Here is a 22765-nt window from a genome sequence, read left to right as displayed (position 1 = left end):
GAGAGCATACTCACCAACTACATCTCAGTGTGGTATGGCAATTGTCCCGTATCAGACCGCAAAGCACTCCAGCGTGTGGTGAAAACTGTCCAGCGGATTATTGGTACCCAGTTGCCCATCATTGAGAACATCTACCATAAAAGCTGCCTGGGCAGGGCAAAAAACATTATCAAGGATGCATCTCACCCTAACCATGGACTTTTTACTCTTTTCCCATCCGGTAGGTGCTACAGGAGCCTCCGCTCCCGCACCAGCAGTCACAGGAAGAGCTTCTTCCCCGAGGCTGTGACACTGCTGAACCTCACATCACAGTGCTAAGCAGTATTGCATCCATATTGTACTGTCTCAGTACTTTTATATTTGTGTGTTGTAGCACTTACTTTTTATTTGCAGTTATTTTGTAAATAACACTATTCTTTGCATTTCTGGTTAGATGCCAACTGCATTTCATTGCTTTTGTATCTGTACTCGGCACAATGACAATAAAGTTGAATCTAATCTAATTTAAACTAATCTAAAGAGCAACAAAATAATTGTTACTCCAGATCCAATGCAGCACAAAGAAAAACGTAATAAGATAATGACACAATAATAAATAAATATAAATATGCAAGTTACCTTATATACAAAGATTGATATTATTATAATTCATTTACCCTATCTATACCTCAACAGTTGTCAGAACTCGTGCTCCTCAAGATGTAGCGCACTGCAAATACAATAGAAAATACATGTATTCAAGAGGCCAATTGTATGATGTGGGCTCAGCTCAAATGCAGGTGGCAGGAGTGAGGTGTGCTACCCTGCTTCCTAAATTAGTAAGTACCTCAAGTCCAATTCATTGGTTCATTGTTGAGACCAACTGCAGGATAGCTGGTTGTTGCGTGAACTAGGCCCTCATGCCGCACTGTCACATATTACACTATCCAGTGCATGAGGCACCAGAGGTGGTTTGAGAGACAACAGAGACGCGGCAGGCACACTGGAATCCATTATGCATTGGGGAATGGCCCCTGCAAGCCAGCTGTCCCATCAGTGCACCCTCTAGTGTCTGCTCCCTGGAAGACAATCTGGACTCCCTTCATCTGTAACTGAGCCAGCATGAGATGAGAAACTGTTGTGTATGTGTTCTTGCACAGATGTGGCCGCAGGACAACATCTCATGCACCACTAATCTTCAGGCCAAAACACTCAGGGACTAGTGCTAATATTTTTTGTGACTGTATGTGCCATCACTATGTACTGGGTGGGCTTGTGTTTTGCATCTTGGCCCCAGAGAAATGCTGTTTCATTTCGTTGAATACGTGTGTATGATTGAATGATGATTAAACTTGAACATGAACAAGAAAAACATGAACAAAAGACAGTTTACAACAGACTGTTAATCAAATGTAGAGGGAATAAAAAAAGGAGACAAGTATTCCCATGCCTTTGAATGGCTGATTTTGTTTTAAACCTTCCTTTTGTTCCAGTTTTATTTGTTCCTGTTGAATAAGGAAGCTTAGAGACACAATGGGCAGCTCAGCCTTTCAGTTCCTAGCATCTGCATCAAAGCTGGACCAGAATGGTTGTTGGGCCGTTGCCAACAAAGGTCTTCTTGAACACAAGTATTCTGTCTGCACTGATTGTGCATTGCCTTTGCCTGGATTTGAATTCAATGCCAAGGACATGAATCCAGAAGTAGATATCAATACTCCAGATCAGAAGTTAGTGTGGCTTTTATCTGGAATCACAATGGACCTCCACTGCAGGTGGTGCTGGGTTCCTCCAGCAGGTTGCTTGCTGAGTTCACATGTGCATCAAAACATACATAAAGTGAAAAGTGTAATTTACGTTAACAACCAACACAATCCAAGGATGTGCGGGGGGGACAGCCAGCAAGTGTCACCGCACGTTCCGGTGCCAGCATAACATGCCTATCATGTTCAATAGAATAAAACAACACAATGAAACAAAACATAAGTAGCGACAAAACAGCAAACAAAGACCTGTTCTTTCTTCCCAAAAACCAATGCGCTTACTGTACATAGTTTTTCCAACCCCAGGCCAGACCATCTTCTTGCCCTCCAGTCTCCAACAGACTTGTAGATTCGCAGAAACTGAACCCTGACTTCTTCAGTGGATTTGCAGGGATCTGCGGACTTTGTGGCCCCAGCTATTGGGCTTGACGTCTGGATTTCCAATCCGCCTTCAGGCTTTGATCTTCAGTATGAACCCAAGACTTGTCACTGGCAATGAATAAGGACCTCAGATGAGGACCTCAAACTCCAGAACTTGAACTCCAGATTTGCCAATGCCGGGACTTCGAAAACTCGGCTTTGAACTCTAGCTTCATCACCAGCACTTGATCTCAAGTGTCTGCCAGCTCGACATCTGGAGGCATTCACGTTACTGGCCTTCAAACATAGAGTAGAGGTTTAGAATGTAGCAAATCTTCTAATTTCCCCAGATCCCCATCCCTAAACACTACCCTGACCTCTGACTCTCACCTCTGTCACTACCTTTGAGCATATCTATAAGGTGCACTTCCAGAAGAAAGCAGGGTCTGTCATATTTACTTAACCATTATTTTGAACTAAGTATAGACTTTAGTATTTGCAAAGTAATCTTAGCTTAGGAGTAGTAAGTGGTTGTCTCCAAGCCAGTTTCAAAGGCCCTCTGTGTGGTCCATGCATTAGGATTGAAGACCAATGCTGAAGAATGGAAAAGCCTACTAGAACTAGAGGATGCAGCACAATCCATCACAGGAAAAGACTTCCTCACCATTGAGAACATTTACAAGGAGCACTGCGAAGAGAAGGCAGCGTCGTTCATCAAGGACCCACACTATCCAGGCCATGCTTTCTTCTCGCTACTGCCATCATACAGGAGGTACAGGAGCCTTAGTTCCCACACCATGAGGTCCAGGAACAGTTAATACCCTACAAACTTCAGGCTCCTGAAGCAACAAGAATAACTTCACTCACCTCTACTCTGAACTGGTTCCACAATCTATACAACACATATTATCAGTATTATTTATTAACTTATTTACTGTGTTTTTAATTTGCACAATGTGTCTTTTGCACATTGGTTGTTTGACTATCTTTGTTTTTTGTGTAGTTTTTCATTGATTCTATTGTATTTTTTTGTTTTACAGTGAATCCCTTTAAGAAAATGATTCTCAGGGTAGTATATGGTGACATATACTTACTTCGATAATGAATTTACTTTGAAATTTGGACTTTGATAACCATTCCTACGAACCTAAATACGGGTTGGTTGACCATGTATGTTGCGTCTTAGTTGTTTCTGTGCAAGCTAGAATAGCACCCCAGGGCGGTACGAAATGGAGAGCAAGCTATTACCCATGCAACAACCTCCCCTCTCCATGCGGCTGATGAATCCAAAGGAACAGCAGAGACTGATACAGTTTGGCACCTGTTGCCAGTCAGCATTGAACTCAATGTCTGATTTCCCCAGGAACTGCAGCTCCTGATTTTTCCTCAGGGTTTACTCCTGAAGCTTTTTCCCATGAGTAGGTTTATCTGCAAAGCAGCAGAGGTTTGAGATCAGAGTTATTCTTCTGCTAGATGAGCTGCCAACTATGGCAGATGAGTCCCATCTGCCCATAACGGATGGTTTTAAGGCAACAGTAACCCACGTTTAACTCTTCTCCTAGTTTGTGGCTCAGTTCCACATTCCCAAGTTGCCGGGCTGGTTGTATATCCCCATTTGCTTAGTGACCCCTTTGAACGACCTACGCCAGTCCTAAGTCTGTTAAGGCACTTCCAGGTTGCCCAGTTGCAATTAGCTCCTGGGGGGAGGTTTTCAGCCGGTGGAATTTCCATCGTTGGGGGTTGTTTGAGACTGGCGAGCCGGTCTTTCCACAAGGTGATGTGGGCTTCAGATGAGGTTGATTGTAATGGAACAATACTGTTCATGAAGCTATGCAACATCTCCTGCAATGCCCATCACTAGAGGAACCCTGTACTATTGCAGATCTTGCCAAAGTCAACAACAAGGCACAAAAATGTGTCCAGTTCTGGCTGGGCCATGTATAGACTGTACGTGGACACGATAAGAAGACCTCTTCTCCTGTCAGTAGAAATGGTCCTGCCAGGCTTAGTATTTAAACCACACGTGAAGGCCAAGAGCTGTACTTAGATGTCAGAGGCTATTTGAGACACCCAACATTGGGAGCATTTAATAGGTACACACCTCCCCCGCAAAACCCTCCAGCTATGACATCATTAAGGAACCTCGAACTGAAATAATACCTAAAAGAAAAAGAAAATCTGAGCTTTTGAGAAATCACTTCTTTTCTCTCGTCCTGCCTTTACATTGAGGCAGCCAAAAGCTGGCCATTTCACACATCGCTGTCACGTGTTCCTCCGTGACCTAATATCTGGTCGCCTCAGCTGGAAATTGACCAGAAAAATACTACGCCCAACCAGAAATAATTATCTCAGTTACATGTTGAGCATCCTGTTTAATTGAGAATAAATCACTTGTGTGTCACAGCCAACATGAATTCATTTTGCATGGTGTATCACTAAGCAGTTATGAGGATTGGTTCATTTGTTGCTTCATTTCTGTAACCCTCTCCATTCCTAACAAATCTAACATTTGCTAAGCTTCTCTTTTAGAATGTACATAGATCAAAGAACAGTACAGCACAGTACAGATCCTTCACCCCACAACGTTGTGCCAACCTTTTCACCTATTCGAAGAATTCAAGTATTCAAACTGTTCAAAGCATATTTATTATCAAAGAATGCGTAAATTATACACCTTGAGATTTGTCTGCCTCCAGGCAGTCATAAAACAAGAAACTCAAATAACCTAATTTTAAAGAAGACCAGAAAAATTAATCTTATCCTTCCTTCTCACATAGCCCTCCATTTTTCGAGCATCCATGTGTCTACCACCACCCCTGGCAGTGCATTAAATACACACACACACACACACACACACACACACACACACACACACACACACCGGTCCCTGTGCAAGAAGACTTAGCTGTGACATCCTTCTGTATTTTCCTTTATTCATCTTAAAATTATGGCCCCTCATATTAGCCAATTCTGCTCCATTTACCCACTTGATCTATGCCTCTCATTATCTTGTACAAGAATATCAGATTACCTATCAACCTATTTCACCCTTATGAGAAAAGTCCTGGCTTGCTCAGTGCGTCCTCGTAGTACATGCTCTCCAATTCAGGCCGCATCCTGGTGAATCTCCCCTGTGTGCTCTCTAAAGCTTCCACATCCTCACCTCAGTGGTGCAACCAGAACTGAACTCAACGCTGCAAAGGTTTAGAGAGCTGCAACATTATCTTGAGGCTCTTGAACTCTGTTCCCTGAGGAATGAAGGCCTCCACACCTTATAGACCATTTTAGACCATTAGACGTAGGAGCAGAATTACACTATTTTGTCCATCGATTCTGCTCTTAGGTTGGTTTGTAAAGTTCCTAAATTTGCTAGTTGACTATTTGTATAGAGAAGCCTTGCAATGTGCATTTGGGTGAGGTTTCCATGAGTTTGTCCCAAATGTCTGGAACTGTGGTAGGGCTGGAAAATGAAATCATGTTCTTTATTTCTTTCACAGTTAAAACCATACAACATAGGAGCAGAATTAGGCCATTCAGCCCATGAAGGCCTCTGTTATTTGATCATAGCTGATTTATTATCTCTCTCAACCCCATTCTCCTACTTCTCCCTGTAACATTTGACACTGTTACAAATGAAGAAACTATCAAACTCTGCTTTATATCTACCAATGACTTGGACACCACAACCTTCTGTGCCAATAAATTCCACAAATTCACCACTCATTGGCTAAAGTGCCTCCTCATCCCTATTCTAAAGGAATGTCCTTCTATTCTGCAGTTCTGATCCTGACTGCCCAGCTGAAGGAAACATCCTCTTCACATCCACTATCTCTACGCTTCCAGTGAATACAGGCTCAGGGCCACCAAATGCTCCTCATACATTGACCCTTTCATTCCTGGGATCATTCTCGAAAACCTCCCCTGGACCGTCTCCAATGCCAGCACACCTGTTCTTAGATAGGAGTTCCAAAACTGGTCATGATACCCCATGCAGTATGACCAATGTCTCATAAAACCTCAGCTCTACTTTATACTTTATTACTTTATTGTCGCCAAACAATTGGTACTAGAACATACAATCATCACAGCGATATTTGATTCTGCACGTCCCGCTCCCTGGATTACAAATATTAAATATTAAAAATAGTAAAAAATAATAAATATTAAAAATTTAAATTATAAATCATATATAGAAAATAGAAAAATGGGAAGTAAAGTAGTGCAAAAAAACCGAGAGGCAGGTCCGAATATTTGGAGGGTATGGCCCAGATCCAGGTCAGGATCTGTTTAGCAGTCTTATCACAGTTGGAAAGAAGCTATTCCCAAATCTGGCCGTACGAGTCTCCAAGCTCCTTAGCCTTCTCCCGGAGGGAAGAGAGACGAAAAGTGTGTTGGCTGGGTGGGTTGTGTCCTTGATTATCCTGGCAGCACTGCTCCAACAGCGTTCGGTGTAAAGTGAGTCCAAGGAGGGAAGATTGATTTGTGTGATGTGCTGCACCGTGTTCACGATCTTCTGCAGCTTCTTCCGGTCTTGACAGGACAACTTCCGTACCAGGTTGTGATGCACCCTAGAAGAATGCTTTCCTCCTCGAATGAGTTAAACGAGAGCTGAATTTGCAGAACATCCATAAATTGAGTACTGAAACATATACATTCGATTTGAATGACTGAATAACATGACAACTAAAAGAATGTAGACCAAAAGAATATGGCTGGGATCAATTGCCAGTGCTTTTCTTTGTTGTTGTTACTCTGACAGCTGCTTTCACTCAGTTCACTTCATTACCACCTACCACTGAGTAATTGGACTCTGATCAACAAGTGAAATATTTTAATGGACACAATCTATAATTATGTCAAAATTGATATAATATGTGACAAGCATCCATTTGTACATCGAAAATCAGAGAATTTGGAATAAGAGGCTCCATCTTCACTAACAGAGTGTCCCCCGTGTTTACAGCACATGATGACAGCTTAGTGTAAAGTATTTTTATTTTACTTAGTGATACAGCATGGAACAGGCCCTTCTGCCCAACGAGGCATGCCACCTAGGAAGCCACCTGTTTAACATTAGCCTTTTTACAAGCCAATTTACACTGACCAATTAGCCAACTAACTGTTATGTCTTTGGACTGTGGAAGGAAATCAGAATGTCCATCACAAACATACATGGTCACAGGGAGAATATACAGACTGCTTTCAGACAGTGCCAAAATTGAACTCTAATTTCAATATCCCGAGCTGTCATAGCATTCGCTGTCAAAAGCCCCCAAATCCTTAGAACTTTCTACAGGGACACAATTGAGAGCATCCTGACTGGCTGCATCACTACCTGGTATGGAAACTGTACCTCCCTTAATCGCAGGACTCTGCAGAGAGTGGTTTGGACAACCCAGTGCATCTGTAGTTGTGAACTTCCCATGGTTCAGGACACTTACAAGGTCAGGTGTGTAAAAAGGGCCTGTAGGATCATTCAGGACCCAAGTCATCCCAACCACAATCTATTCCAGCTGCTACCATCTGGGAAGCGGTACCATAGCATAAAAGCCAGGACCAACAGGCTCTGTGACAGCTTCTTCCACCAAGCCATCAGACTGATGAAATCACGGTGATTTGAGACTACTCTATATTACATAGACTGTTCTATTTATTATGAATTATTATAAATTACTACGATTGCACATTACACATTTAAATGGAGATGTAATGTGAAGATTTCTACTCTTCATGTATGTGAAGGATGTAAACAATACTGTGGTGCACTTAAAGTAAGTAGAACAATGCTGAGGTTTGATATGAAACTGGTCAAACTATCATCTGGAGTTTTGTGAGCTGTTTTAGGCCTAATATCAAAGAAAGATTGTAGCAGCATTGGAGAAGGTCAAGAAGAGGTCCACAATAATGATCCCAGGAATGAAAGGATTAACATATGATGAGCATTGGATAACTCTGGGTCTATATGCGCTGGAGTTTAGAAGAATGTAGACAGTTCTCATTGATTCTATTGGATTTCATTGTTTTATTGTGAAGGTCTGCAAGGAAATGAAGCTCAAGTTAGTATGTGATGATATGAATGTACCTTGATCTACCAAATATTGAAAGGCTGAGACAGAGTGGACATGGAGAGAATGCTTCCAATAGTGGGAGAATCTAGGACCAGAGGGCACAGCTTCATAATAGAAGGGTGTCTATTTAAAACAGAGATGGGGAGGAATTTCTTTAGCAAGAGGGTAAAGAATCTGTGGAATTCATTGTCACAGACGGTTGTGAAGGCCAGAACACTGGGGGATATTTAAAATGGTGCTTAGTAGGTTCTTGATTAGTTATGGAGAGGAGTCAGGAGAATGAGGTTGCGAGGGATAATAAATTAGCCATGATGGAATGGCAGAGCAGTACTTGGGAGGAATGGCCTAATAAGTCTTATGGCCTTATGATTAAGCCAAGGCTTTCATTCAAGCTTTGATTCATTTTTAGTTGAGGAAAAATCTACTAGCAATCCTATAAAAGCAGGAAAATTTGCATCTTGCAATTTCATTGACAATTCAATTTAATAGTATCTTAATTTCATCAGGATGAAGCGCCTCAGCCTAAAACATCAGCTGTTCATTCCACTCCATAAATGCTGCCTGACCTGCTGAGTTCCTCCAGCATTTGTGAATGTTACTCTGGATTTCCAGCATCTGCAGTATCTCTTGTCTTTACTTTTGACATAATACTTGCTTACAAATGTGTAGGTATAATTTTACCTTTAATCCATGCTATTCATCATTAATATCTCATTACAGCCGTTGGCCTAACAACGTGCCCTGATCCAGTGGTTCCAAGCAACGGGGTAAAGTTTGGAGACAGATATCTGGTTAATGATGTGGTGTCCTTTAACTGTGAGTCCGGCTACACACTTCAAGTAAGTTCATTGAGGAGGCCAGTCGACTGCTGTGTGATCATGTGTTGCAAGACATCTCAGCTCCGTTGTTGTATTCTAAGGCTTAACTTGTAGAGTCAAAGAGCAATACAATATAGATAGCGGCCCTTTAGCCCAACCAGTCCATGTTGACCACAATGCCCATCCAGCTAGCCTCAATTTCCTACATTCAGCCCGTAGCCCTCCATGTATCTATCCAAGTGCTTCATTAATGATATTATTGTACCTGCCTCAACCACTTCTTCTCCATCTCATGCATATACTCACTACCCTTTGTGTGAAAAAAATTACCACTCAAGTCTCTTTTAAATCTTTCCCTTCTCACCTTAAGCTGATCTCCCATAGTTTTGGGCTCCCCTACCTTGGGGAAAGTAGTAATTAATTAATATTAATTAATTATCCCTCTCATAATTTCTATGAGATTGCCCTACATTCCCCTAAAGAATAACAAGCTCACCCGCTCAACTTCTCTCTATAACTCAGGCCCTCTAATGCTAACAACATGCTTGTCAATATTTTCTGTGCTCTTTCCAGTTTAATCACAGCCTTCCTACAACAGGGTGACCACAACTGAACACAGTACTCCATATGCAACCTCACCAACAACTTGTACAATAGATTCTTCATTATTTGCATTTGAATTCATACTGCAGTGTGAGAGGGGAGAAACATAAGTCACATGTATCAATGTATTGCAATGACATAAAGGGAATTACAAATTCATGAGTGAGGAGGTTGTCAAGGTAGATTGGAGATGGATACCGGCAGGGATGATAGCAGACCAGAGAAGCCTGGAGTTTCTGGGAATAGTTCACAAGATGCAGGATAAATATGTCCCACAGAAGAAGTTCTCAAATGGCAGGGGTAGGCAACTGTGGTTGATAAGGGAAGTTAAAGACTACATAAAACCCAAGGAAAGAGTGTGTAAGGTAACAAAAATGAGTGGGAATTTGGATGATTGGGAATATTTTAAAATTCAACAAAAGGCAACTAAAAGACTATAAGAATGAGTAAGGTGAAACACGAAAGCAAAAGTAGCCAACACTATAAAGCAGGGAACTAAAAGTTTTTTTTCTGTTATATAAATAATAAAAGAGAGGTGAGAGTTGATATTGGATCACTGGAAAATGATACTGGTGAGGTGGTAATGTGGGAGAAAGAAATGGCAGGTGAACTTAATGGATACTTTGCATCAGTCTTCACTGTGGAAGACACTAGCAGTGTGCCAGAGGTCCATGAGTGTCAGGGAGCAGGAGTGAATGCCATTGTTATTACAAAGGAAAATGTGCTAGGCAAACTGAAATGTGTAAGGTGAATAAGTCACCTGGACTAGATGGACTACATCCCAGATTCCTGAAAGAGATTGCTGAAGAGATAATGGATGCATTGGTCATGATCTTTCAAGAATCACACGATTCTGGCATGGTCCCGGATGACTGGAAGATTGCAAATGTCACTTCCCACTTTGAAAAAGGGAGGAAGGCAAAAGAAAGAAAATTATAGGCCAGTTAGCCTAACCTCAGTGGTTGGGAAGGTGTTGGAGTCTATTAATAAGGATGAGGTTTTGTGGTACTTGGAGACTAATGACAAAAAAAAAGTCAAAGTCAGCATGATTTCTGTGAAGGGAAATCTGACCTGGCAAATCTGTCGGAGTTCTTTGAGAAAATAACAAGCAGAATAGACAAAGGAGAGGCAGTGGATGTCATTTACTTGGATTTTCAGAAGGCATTTTATAAGGTGCCACACATAAGACTGCTTAACAAGATAAAATCATATGGCATTACAGGAAATATACTGGTATGGATAGAGGAATGGCTGGCAGGCAGGAGACGGTGAGTGGGAATAAAGGAGGCCTTTTCTGGTTGGCTGCCAGTGACTAGTGGTGTTCCTCAAAGGTCAATATTGGGACCACTATTTTTCACATTGTTTGTCAATGATTTATATAGTGGAATTGATGACTTTGTGGCAAAATTTGCCAATGATAGGAAGATAGGTGGAGGGGTAGATAGTGCTGAAGGAACAATGCAATTGCAGCAAGGATTAGACAAATTGGAAGAACGGGCAAAAAAGTGACAGATGGAATACAGTGTTGGGAAATGTATGATAATGCATTTTAGTAAAAGGAACAATAGTGTGGACTATTATCTAAATGGTGATAAGGTTCGAACACTGGAGGTGCAGAAAGACTTAAGAGTCCTTGTGTAAGACTCCCAGAAGGTTAATTTACAGGTTAGGTCTTTGCCAGAATGTGATAGACACCAAGTCCGTGGGTATATTTAAGGTGGAAGTTGATAGTTTTCTGATCGGTCAGGATATCAAAGGAAATGGCAAGCAGTCAGGTGTATGTGGTTGAGTGGGATCTGGGATCAGCCATGATGGAATTATGGAGCAGACTCAATGGGCTGACTGGCCTAATTCTGCTTCTATGTCTTATGGACTTATGTTTCCTATCATCTTGTACACCTTTATGAACTCATCTTTCATCATCCTTTTTATTAAGGAGGGAATACCTGGCTCACTCAACCTACCTTCATAAGGCATGCTCTCAAATTTTGACAGCATCCTGGTAAATCTCCTCCGTGCCCTCTCTGAAGCTTCCACATCCTTCTTACAATGAGGTGATTAGAACGGAATACAAGTGGGAAGGAGCAATGCTTGTGTGGAAATTCAACAGCAATTGAAGATCAGAAGGTTGGATGGCTGTCTGTTAATGTGCAAGAATGCCTTCTGGAAATCCAAGTAAATAACATCCACCTGTTCCCCTCTATCCACTGCGCTCATTGATCAGGCTCTTCAGGCTGTTGAGTCTTTTTGTCATTCCATCATGGCTGATTTATTATCCCTCTCAACTCCAGTGTCCTGGTTTCTCCTCATAACCTTTAATACACTTAATATCATGACTCTATCAACCTCTGACTAGCCTACCCAGTGACTTGGCCTCCACAGCCTTTAGGGCAATGGAGTCCACAGATTCACCACCACTTGGCTATATCAAGAACCTATAAACCTTGTTTCAAATATATCAAAAGACTAACCCCCCACAGATGTCTATAGCTATGAATTCCACAAATTCACCACCTACTAGCTAAGGAAAATCGTCCTCATCATTTTTCTAAAGGAACATCTTTGTTTTCTGAGCCTGTGCCCTCTGGTCCTAGAATCTCCCACTATTGGAAACATATACTTTGGAAAAGAGCGATCTCCACTTCATCCCCTCATTGGTATGACGGTAATGAGAACTAATGTTGATGCTAAAGGGACAAGTTTGTTTGAGAATTTCTTGACTTTTACATGGCTTCTAATGTCTAAATGTTTCTGCTCCTAGGGACAAGCCCATGTTTCTTGCATGCCTGGAACTGTCCGACGCTGGAACTATCCACCACCAATCTGCGTTGGTAAGTCAGTGATGAACATTCTCTGATGTTGGGTTTCCCAAATCATGGTGACCCAACCTGTGTTATTTAGTAGAATGACATTTCATCAGGGTCTCCAGGTCGCAAAGCCTGTTATACCCTGATATACTTCCTCCAGTGTACTGGCTGGAAATTACGATTCTTTGTACGGTCAAAGATCTACCTGGTTGCTTAACCGTTATTTTGAACTAATTATAGACTTCAGTGTTGGCAAAGTAAACTAGGCTGAGGAGGAATGACCAATGCCCGACAATGGAAAAGTCGACAAAAATTAGTGATTGCAGCCCAGTCCATCGCAGGAAAGCCTTCCTCACCGTTGAGCACATCTACAAGGAGCAATGACACAAGAAAGCAGCATCCATCATCAAGGACACACGCCATCCAAACCATGTTTTTTTCTCACTTCTGCAGTAGTGCAAGAGGTAAAGGCACCTCAGGTCCCACAGCACAAGGTCCAAGAACAGTTATTACCTTATAACCATCAGGTTACTGAACCAGTGTGGATAACTTCACTCACCTCAACTCTGAACTGATTTCACAACCTATGGACTCACTTTCAAGGACTCTATAACTCATTTTCTCAATATTGAATGAGTGTTTGTTAATTTATTTATTCATGTTTATTTATTTACTCTTGTTTCTTTTTGTATTCACATTTTGTCTTCTTTTGCACCTTAGTTGTATGACAGTCTTTATTTTTGTGTTTTATTGATTCTATAGTATTTCTTTGTTCTACTGTAAATGCCCACAAGAAGATGAATCTCAGGGTCGTATATGGTCACATATACATACTTTGATAGCAAATTTACTTTGAACTTTGAACATCCGCTTCCCCCACAGCCCCCAACCCCAACCCTCCACCACAAGCAGTACACTGGTCTTGGTCTGGAAATTTGATTTGTAATATTCCCCTCCATGGGTTAGCTTGAACATTTCCTCAGTTCCTTCATTCATCAGATGGTTTGTTCACCTTCAAAATTGTTTATTATCATTCTTCATTAAGCAAGTGTAAAGGAGAACAAAATGAATGTTACTCTGGATCAGATGCAGCTTAAAAAACACACAGAAAGCATAAAAACACAAGAAATATAAATATAAAAACTATTTTAAAGCATAATGTGTAAATAACTTGAATGTCTACATGTAAACACAAGATTAGTTGATATACATAGACCGATTGTATGTACATAAACTGATGCTAGTTGCAGGAGTATCTGTATGTTACGTGATTAACAGGAAATGATAAAGTGACAAAGCACTTGCAACAATAACATTCTCCCACATTCCTTTGAAGGCAATTTAAAAGTTTCCAGTGTTGTTCTTTATCAACACTTGCCAGCATTGTCAGCTGTTTTACTCTCCCAAGTTTCATTCACAGTTGCTCAGAATTGACCTCCTCCTTGTTTTTCGGTTCCATTGACTGAGCCTATGCCATGTTTATATCCTTTCTGTGAAGAGCTGAAAGTATAACTGGATGAGTTCCTCAAGCATTTTGTGTGTGTTGAGCCAGAAGAAGATATTTCCTATAGTGGGGAAGTCAACAAGTACAGAACATAGACTCAGAAATAGAAGGACGACCGTTTAGAACCAAAATGAGAGGTATTTGTTTAGCCAGAGGGTGGTGAATCAAAGGCTGCGGAGTACTTAATTGGGTATATTTAAGACCCTAAGACCATAAGACATAGGAGCAGAATGGGGCCATTCAGCTCATCAAGTCTGCTCCACCATTCCATCATGGCTGATTCACTGTTCTTCTCAACCCCCATCTCCTGCTTCTCCCATAAGCTTTGACAGGCTTACTAATCATGAATCTTTCAACATCCACTTCAAATAAAACCAACAACTTGGCCTCCACGGCAGAGATTGATAGCTTCTTGAAATGTAAGGGAGCCATAGATTATGAGAAAATGGCAGGAGATGGGGGCTCAGAGGGATAATAAGTCAGCCATGATGGAATGGCAGAACTGACACAATGGGCTAAATGGCTCCTATGTCTTATAGTTTTAAATATACTCAATGATGGCTTCCACAGCCATCTGGTTCACCATTCTCTGACTAAAGAATTTCCTCTGCATCTCAGTTCTAAAGGGATGTCCTTCTATTCTGTAGTTGTGCCCTCTGCTCCTCCCCACCCCACCCCCACCAGCATAGGAAACATCCTCTTTATCTTAATCAACTTGATACGCGCGTGCGCGTACACACACCCACACACACACACACATGCACAGAGTGCTGGAGGAACTCAGCCAGATATGCTTTCAACTTAGGATTTACAGCATCTACAGAAACTTTTGTGTTCATTACCTTTAGTGTTATTATATAACCCTTTGTGTTATGTAGTATTCATAGCATACAGTCACCGATCCAGCAACCCCCTTTTCCTGCTATCAAGAGTACTCTCCACCACATGATCAGTTTTGTTTCACCTGCTCCTTACCATTTCCAAATGCTCATCACTTACCTGGAAGCTGTTTTCCAAATGACCAAGCTCCTAGCTTGCCTACACTCAGTGACCATTTTATTAGGTACATCTGTACACCTGCTTGTAATGCAAGTATCTAATCCACCAATCATGTGGCAGCAATAAAAGCATGCAGACGTGGATAAGAGGTTTAGTTGTTGTTCAGACCAAATAGCAGAATCGGGAAGAAATGTGATCTAAGTGACTTTGACTGTGGAATGATTGTTGGTGCCAGATGAGGTGGTATGACTATCTCAAAAACTGCTGATCTCCTGGGATTTTCACACACAACAGTCTCTAGAGTTTACCAATTGCACTGTGAGAAACAAAAAACATGCTGTGATGCAGTTTTGTGGGCAACAATGCTTTGTTAATGAGGGAGGTTAGAGGAAGGCGACAGTAGCTCAAATAACCACATGTTACAATAGCGGTGTGCAGAAGAGCATCTCAGAATGCACAACACATTGAACTACAGCAACAGAAAACCATGAACATACACTCAATGGCCACTTTATTAAGTACAGGAATTACATACTGTAATAATGTGGCCACTGAGTGCATTAATCTGGCTACTGGGCCGGAAGACAACCAGAAATAAATTAATTCCATCCTTCCTTTACAATGACTCAGAAAAGATCACATTTTGAGTTACTGCCAGAAAGTCTTGACTAATTAGTTCCTTCGTGCCTCTGAATAAATTTCAGAGAAAAATGTTCCAGATATTGACAGAATAATTGGATTTATAGACCTCCATGATCACAGCATATGCTGAGTTTATTTTTTCACCAATGAAATATTCAATAAATCAATGTTATAATAAGACCATAAGATATAGGAGCAGAATTAGGCCATTTGTCCCATCGAGTTTGCTCCACTATTTCATTATGGCTGTTTCCATTTTCCTCTCAACTCCAATCTCCTATCTTCCCACCGTATCCCTTCATACTTCAGACCAATCAAGAATCTATCAATCTCTGCCTTTAATATACATAAAGACTTGGTCTTCACAGCTGTCTGTGGCAAAGAATTCCACAGATTCACCACTTTCTATCGAAAGAAACTGTTCCTCATCTCCTTTCTAAAAGGGTGCCCTTGTATTCTGAGACTGTGTCCTCTGGTCTTAGATTCTCCCACCATAGGAAACGTCCTCTCCACATCAACTCTATCAAGTCCTTTCAGCATTCAATGGGTTTCAGTAAGGTCACCCCTCATTCTTCTGAATTCCAGCGAATACGGGCCCAGAGCCATCAAGCACTCTTCATATGACAAGCCATTCAATCCTGGAATCATTGTTGTGAACCAACGTAAGGAAATATGTTGGATTTTTTTTTATATAGAGTGAGGTTTCAGAAACAACAGGGATATAAGTGACCTGTTGTCAATTTTTAGGACCACTAATGGGAAATACACTCTTTTGCACATAAGTTATTTGTCCGTCTTTGTTTATGTGTGGCTTTTCATTGATTCTATTACGTATATTTCTTTGTCCTACTGTGTATGAATTTTGAAATTGGAGCTTTAAGCACTATTCAAATAGTTTAAATAAAAAAAGTTACCCTAATATTTAAATAATGGTATAAAGACCTTAAAGTACAAAAAAAAAATCAGTTAGTCAAACATGTCTTATCTTTTTTTGCTCAGGGTGACAATTGGAATCAAGTAAATGAGGTCTTGGTTGCAATGAGCTGATTTACTATCTCACTTATTGACTTAATTTTAAGGACTCTACAACTTATGTTGTCAGTATTATGTATTTATTATTTGTTCCTTTTTTTTGTATTTGCACTGTTTGTCTTCTTTTGTCTGTCAGTCTTTGTGTGTAGTTTTTCATTAATTTTGTTGTATTTCTTTGTACTTACTGTGAGTGCCTACATGAAAATTAATCTCGGGGTGACATACAAGTTCTTTGATAACAAATTTACTTTAAACTCTGAATATTGAAATACGAGCTGAGGAGCCCAATGCATTTTATGAGAAAGGTGCAAGTCAAATGTACCAGAAAATCTCTGGCTTGTCAGTTTCCATGTTTAAAAAAAAAAGTGATGGGGCAAATTATTCTTATACTAAAAAAGAAGTTAAAATAGCTGACTGTTCCATTTGGTAAGTTCAATATTAAGATGAGTGTGTCATACAGCTCATTATGACTGCTGGTGTCACTTGCAGTGCATTAGTGTTAAGGAACCTATTTTCTGGTAGGTTGTGAAGTCAGCTACTTCAAATCCCTTGCATCTTTGCACAAAGTAATATGTATATGATAAAATTCATTGCCCTCTTCAACAGAAGCAGTATTAAAACTAATCTTTTATCGCCTTGACAGGATGTCATTTAGTTTCCATCCAGAGCTAGCTATTTTCTCGTGTTCGTGCTAAATAGCAATTGTAGACTAGCTTTTTGTATAACTTGCAGAACCTGTTCATAAATGTATCAGTTCATGACTTTAGGACTGTGTTCAAGCATCGTTACAAAAATGTAAAAGACACAGGAGACTACAGATGTTCTGGAAGAACTGAATGGGCCAAACAACATTTGTGGGAGGAAAGGAATTGTCAATGTTTCCGGCCAAAGCCCTGTATCAAAATCAGAATCAGATTTATTATCACTGAAATATGTTGTGAAAATTCTGGTAGTGTCTCCCTTCTTCCCCCTTCTGGCTCCCCTCTTAGCCTTCTTACTCTTACTCCTTTTTTCCTCACCTGCCCATGATTAACAGTCCTTTTCTATCAGATTCCTTCTTCTTCATTCCTTTACCTCTTCAACCTATTACTTCCTAGCTTCTCACTTCACCAACTGCTCCCTCACATGCCCACCTTCCCCCCTCACATGCCCACCTTCTCCCCACATGGGCTTCACCTATCATCTAGCAAGGTTGTACTCCTTCCCCTTGCCCCATTTTCTTATACTGGCTTTTACCCCCTTCCTTTCCAAGCCTGATGAATGGTCTCAGCCTGAAACTTTGACTGTTTATTCATCTCCATGGTTATTGCCTAACTGCTGATTTCCTCCAGTATCGTATGTGTGTAATTAATCATACCAGAATCAGAATCAGAATTGCCTTTAATATCACTGACATATGTCGTGAAATCTGTTAATTTAGCAGCAGCGGTTCAATGCAATACTTGATAATATAGAAAAATAATACATCAATTACAGTAAGTATATATGTGTATATATTAAATAGTTAATTTAAAATAACGAGGTGGTGTTCCTGGGTTCAATGTCCACTTAGAAATTAGATGGCAGAGGGGAAGAAACTGTTCCTGAATCGCTGAGTGTATGCCTTCAGGTTTCTATAACTCCATCTTGATGGTCACAATAAGAAGAGGGCATGTCTTGGAAATTGGGGGTCCTTAATAATGGATTTCACCTTTCTGAGGCACCACTCCTTGAAGATGTCTTGGATACTATGGAGGCTACAACCAAGATAAAGCTGACTAATTTAACAACTTTCTGTAGCTTCCTTTGATCCAGAGCAGAAGACTTCCCCCTCCATAACAGACAGTGACATAGCCTGTCAGAATACTCTCTATAGTACATCTGTAGAAGTTGTCAAGTGCTGTAGGTGACAAATCAAATCTACCTAAACTCCTAATAACAAATAGCCACTATCTTGCCTTATTTATAATTGCATTGATATATTGGGACCAGGTTAGTTCCTCAGAGAATTTAACACCCAGGAACTTGAAATTGCACACTCTCTCCACTTCTGGCCCCTCTATGAGGATTGGTCCATGTTAGAAACATAGAAAACCTACAGCACAATACAGGTCCTTCGGCCCACAAAGTTGTGCCAAACATGTCCCTACCTTAGAAATTACTAGACTTACCCATAGCCCTCTATTTTTCTAAGCTCCATATACCTATTCAAAAGTGTCTGAAAAGACCCTATCATATCCACCTCCATCACCGTTGCTGGCAGCCCATTCCACGCACTCACCATTCTCTGAGTAAAAAACTTACCCCTGACTTCTCCTCTGTATCTACTCCCAAGCACCTTAAAACTGTGTCCTCTTGTGGCAACCATTTCAGCCCTGGGAAAAAGCCTCTGACTATCCACATGATCAATGCCTCTCATCATCTTATACACTCGACTTACCCTTCCTGAAGTCTACAATCAACTCTTTCTTCTTACTGACGTAGAGTGCAAGGTTGCCGCTGCGATACCGCTCAGCTAGTTGGTATTTCTTGCTCCTGTACACCCTCTCGTCTCCATCTGAGATTCTACCAACAATGGTTGTATCATCAGTAAATTTATAGGTGGCATTTTAGCATGGGTATAAAGTGTAGAGTCATGGGCTAAGCACGCATCCCCTGAGGTGCATTGGTGTTGGTCGTCAGTAAGGAGGAGATATTATTACTAATCCACTTAGATTGTGGTCTTCCAGTTAGGAAGTCAAGGATCTAATTGCAGAGGGAGGTTCTGTAGTTTAACGGCATGACTGTGGGAATGATAGTGTAAAACACTGTGTTATAGTCAACGAACAGGTGTTTGATTGATCTCGGCTGTGTAAAGAGCCATTGAGATTATGTCTGCCAATGACCTATTGATATTTATTTAGATATATTAATCATATCTGCAAGAGTGACATACTATAATGTGTGTAACTTATTGAAGAAAGCTTGCAAAATGATCTTGATAATAGATTTGCTTATTATGCTGTCTTTCACTATTCACTATGCAAATTTAAAATTATAAATTGTATTTTGAAGTGGTTGTAATTCTCAAATTCAAATTATGTTGAGTTTGAAAGCTATCATTGCATTGAATATATAAACTGTCGATGGAAGGAACTTGACACGACAGAAAACAATTGGATGGATAAATAATGTCCCTTGTTTTACTGTTGATCAGCTAAATGTGGAGGGATACTGATGGAACTGAAGAATGTCATACTTAGCCCTGGATTTCCTGGAAATTACCCTAGCAACCTGGATTGTTTGTGGAAGATTTTATTGCCCATTGGATATGGTAAGAATGTTCCTATGATATTTGATACAGAAAGTGTTTACCTTATATTAATATATTCAGCATTTTTTTCTGTGAGCTTTGGTTCTTTGTTAGGACACTTCTTTTTGATCTCTGGGGTTTATCAGATCTCCTCAGTGAGATTAAACTCCATTCCAAATCTCCGAGGACAAGAAATAAATTCTACCAAAGTTTCTTCTGAAGAGTTCGGAAAAAAATGTGATGTCAAAATTAGAATCAGGTTTACTATCACTGACATATGTCATAAAGTTTGTTTTTTTTCTGGCAGGAGCACAATGTAATATATATCATTCTAATTTACAATAAGAAATAAATTATTGAAAATTAGTGCAAAAAGAAAGCAAATTAGAGAATCACAAGCATAAGAAAATCTGCAGATGTTGGAAATCCAAGGCAACACGCACAAAATGCCAGAAGAACTCAGCAAGCCAGCCAGCATCTATGGAATCCTGAGGATGAGTCCGGGTCTGAAACATCGACTGTTTACTCTTTTCTATAGATGCTGCCTGGCCAACTGAGTTCCTACAGAATTTTGTCTGTGTTGCAAAATAGTGAGGTATTGTTCATAGGCTCATTGGTTCAGAAATGTGATGTCAGAGGGGAAAAAATGTGTTCCTAAACACTGAGTATTGGTTATCAGGCTCCTGTACTCTTCCCTACTAGTAGCAATGTGAAGAGGGCATGCCCATGATTGAGCTGGCTGAGTTTACAACTCTGCAGATTCATATGATCCTAAGTAAAAGGTGAAACTCTGTAATAAGTACAAACACAATAGTTTTTTTTTTCTGAATTCCTTGCATACTGATAATTTTAAGATGAAATGATCAAATGATCACTACTATGATCAGTATATTCTTTTAGTATGAGTTTTGTTTTATGGTTAGTGCAAAGTAATGTTTACAACTAGTGCCACAAAGTGCCACAGAACAAAACATTTGGAAATAAATTTTCCCGTTAGTACATGCAATGAAACTGTTGCAAAATTTTATTCATAATAAGAAAATAGAAGTCCCTTAAGCAGAAGAGTTGCTGGAAATCTGGAACAACATACACAAAATGCTGAAGGAACTCAACAGGTTAGGCAGATTCTATGGAGAGGAAAAAATAGGTGACATTTCAGGCCAAGATCCTTCATAATTAATGTTCCTTGTTGAGTGTTTGAATGGTGGATGAGTTTAATCAGGAAGTGTCTGCAATTGGCAATTTCCTAAAGTGTCCTGTAGAGGATTTTCTAGTGTCCTTGAATGTGTGATAGATGGAGTCTTTGGAACAATAACTGGGTCAATAAGCTCTCCTTTTGCAACAAGCATAAACAGCCTTTCACTAACCAGCTGCCAGTGGTCCTTAGAACTCATCAGAAGATGTCACAGGAGGAACGGAGGGCAAGCAAACCATTTAGATTGGACCAATGCCCAAGAGATATTTTTTACTATAAGACTATAAAACGTAGGAGCAGAATTAGGCCATTTGGCCCAAGAACTCTGCTCCATCATTCAATCATGACTGATTATTTTCCCTCTCAACCCCCATTCACTGGGATATGAAGTTAACCTGTATATCGTAATCATACCTTGTTCTGATCACCTATATACAGGAAAGATAGAAATACGATTGAAGGAATACAGAGAAAACTTGCAAGGATTTTGCCAGGACAGAAGGGAAAGGCTGGACAGGTTAGGACATTATTCTCTGAAGCATAGGAGATTGAGGGAAGATTTCACAGATGTATACAAAATTATAAGGGGCTTAGCTAGGGTCGGTGCAAGCAGGCTTTTACCACTGAGGTTAGTGAAGCTAGAACTAGAGGCCATAGCTGAAGAGTGAAAGGGTAAACTGTTTATTCCTCTTTCTAAATGCTACCAGACCTGCTGAGCTCCTCCAGCATGTTGTGTGTGTTGCTCTAGATTTCCAGCATCTGCAGAATTTCTTATGTTAGGAAATGGGAGCACTTGGAGGAAACCCACATGGTCACAAGGAGAACATGCAAACTCCTTCCAGATAGCAGAGCGAATTGGACACTGATGTTCCAATCTCAGATGTTGTAAAGCAATTGTGCAAATTGCTTCACTAATAAGCAGTCCTGTGGATCATAAAGTGACCAGTCAAACTTTCTCATCTTTAGACAGGCCACAACATTGATGGGTGTAACTTCAAAGTTCAAAAAGTCAAAATTCAAAGTAAATTTATTATCAAAGTACACAAATGTTACCACATATGACTGTGAAATTCGTTTTTTTGCAGGCCTTTCTAGTAAATACAAAAAATCCCACAATATAATCAATGAAAAACCACACACAACAGGATGGGTAGACAACCAATATGTTTGCCAAACTGTGCAATACAAAAAGAAAAACAAAACAAACAAAATGTTGATAAGAAATAAATAAGCAATAAATATCCAGACCGTGAGATGAAGAGTCCTTGAATGTAAGTCCATAGGTTGTGGGAACAGTGTTGGTGTGAGTGAAGGTATCCCTGTGGTTCAGGAGCCTAATTGTTGAGGGGTAATAGCTGTTCCTAAATCTGGTGACATAGGTCTTGAGGCTCCTGTACCTCTTTTCTGATGCAGCGAGAAGAGAGCATGGCCTCGATGGTAAGGGGTTCTTGATGATGGATGCTGCTTTCTTGTGGCAGTGCTTTCACTATCACCTCCTTTGATATTGAGAAAGGAAAGATATAACAGCATATCCAGTTTATTCTTTCCAATATTTGTATTAGTTTCTACATAGAAGAATATAGGGTACAAGAAAGTATATATATAAAAGGTCAAAAAAGATTTTAAAAACTACCAACTATATTATATCTATCCATAATAACAATCTTATTACCCTGTATTCATGTGTTAATCAATAGTTATATTGAAATAAACTAATTTATTACAAA

The 22765-nt window shown here is 40.2% G+C and overlaps 1 protein-coding gene across 1 annotated transcript in view; it reads left to right on the top strand.

Moving 5' to 3' along the window:
• csmd1a (CUB and Sushi multiple domains 1a) overlaps positions 1-22765 on the top strand; it is a 2254753-nt gene that overhangs the window by 1933535 nt on the left and 298453 nt on the right. The window contains exons 38-40 of the mRNA XM_072251121.1: positions 8888-9006; positions 12350-12419; positions 19748-19864. Of these exons, the coding sequence (XP_072107222.1) occupies positions 8888-9006; positions 12350-12419; positions 19748-19864 (306 nt within the window). The remainder of the gene's footprint in view (positions 1-8887; positions 9007-12349; positions 12420-19747; positions 19865-22765) is intronic.

This window comes from Mobula birostris, chromosome 2, assembly GCF_030028105.1.
Source record: "Mobula birostris isolate sMobBir1 chromosome 2, sMobBir1.hap1, whole genome shotgun sequence".
Taxonomy (NCBI): domain Eukaryota; kingdom Metazoa; phylum Chordata; class Chondrichthyes; order Myliobatiformes; family Myliobatidae; genus Mobula; species Mobula birostris.
This window is presented reverse-complemented; position numbering and strand designations above follow the sequence as displayed.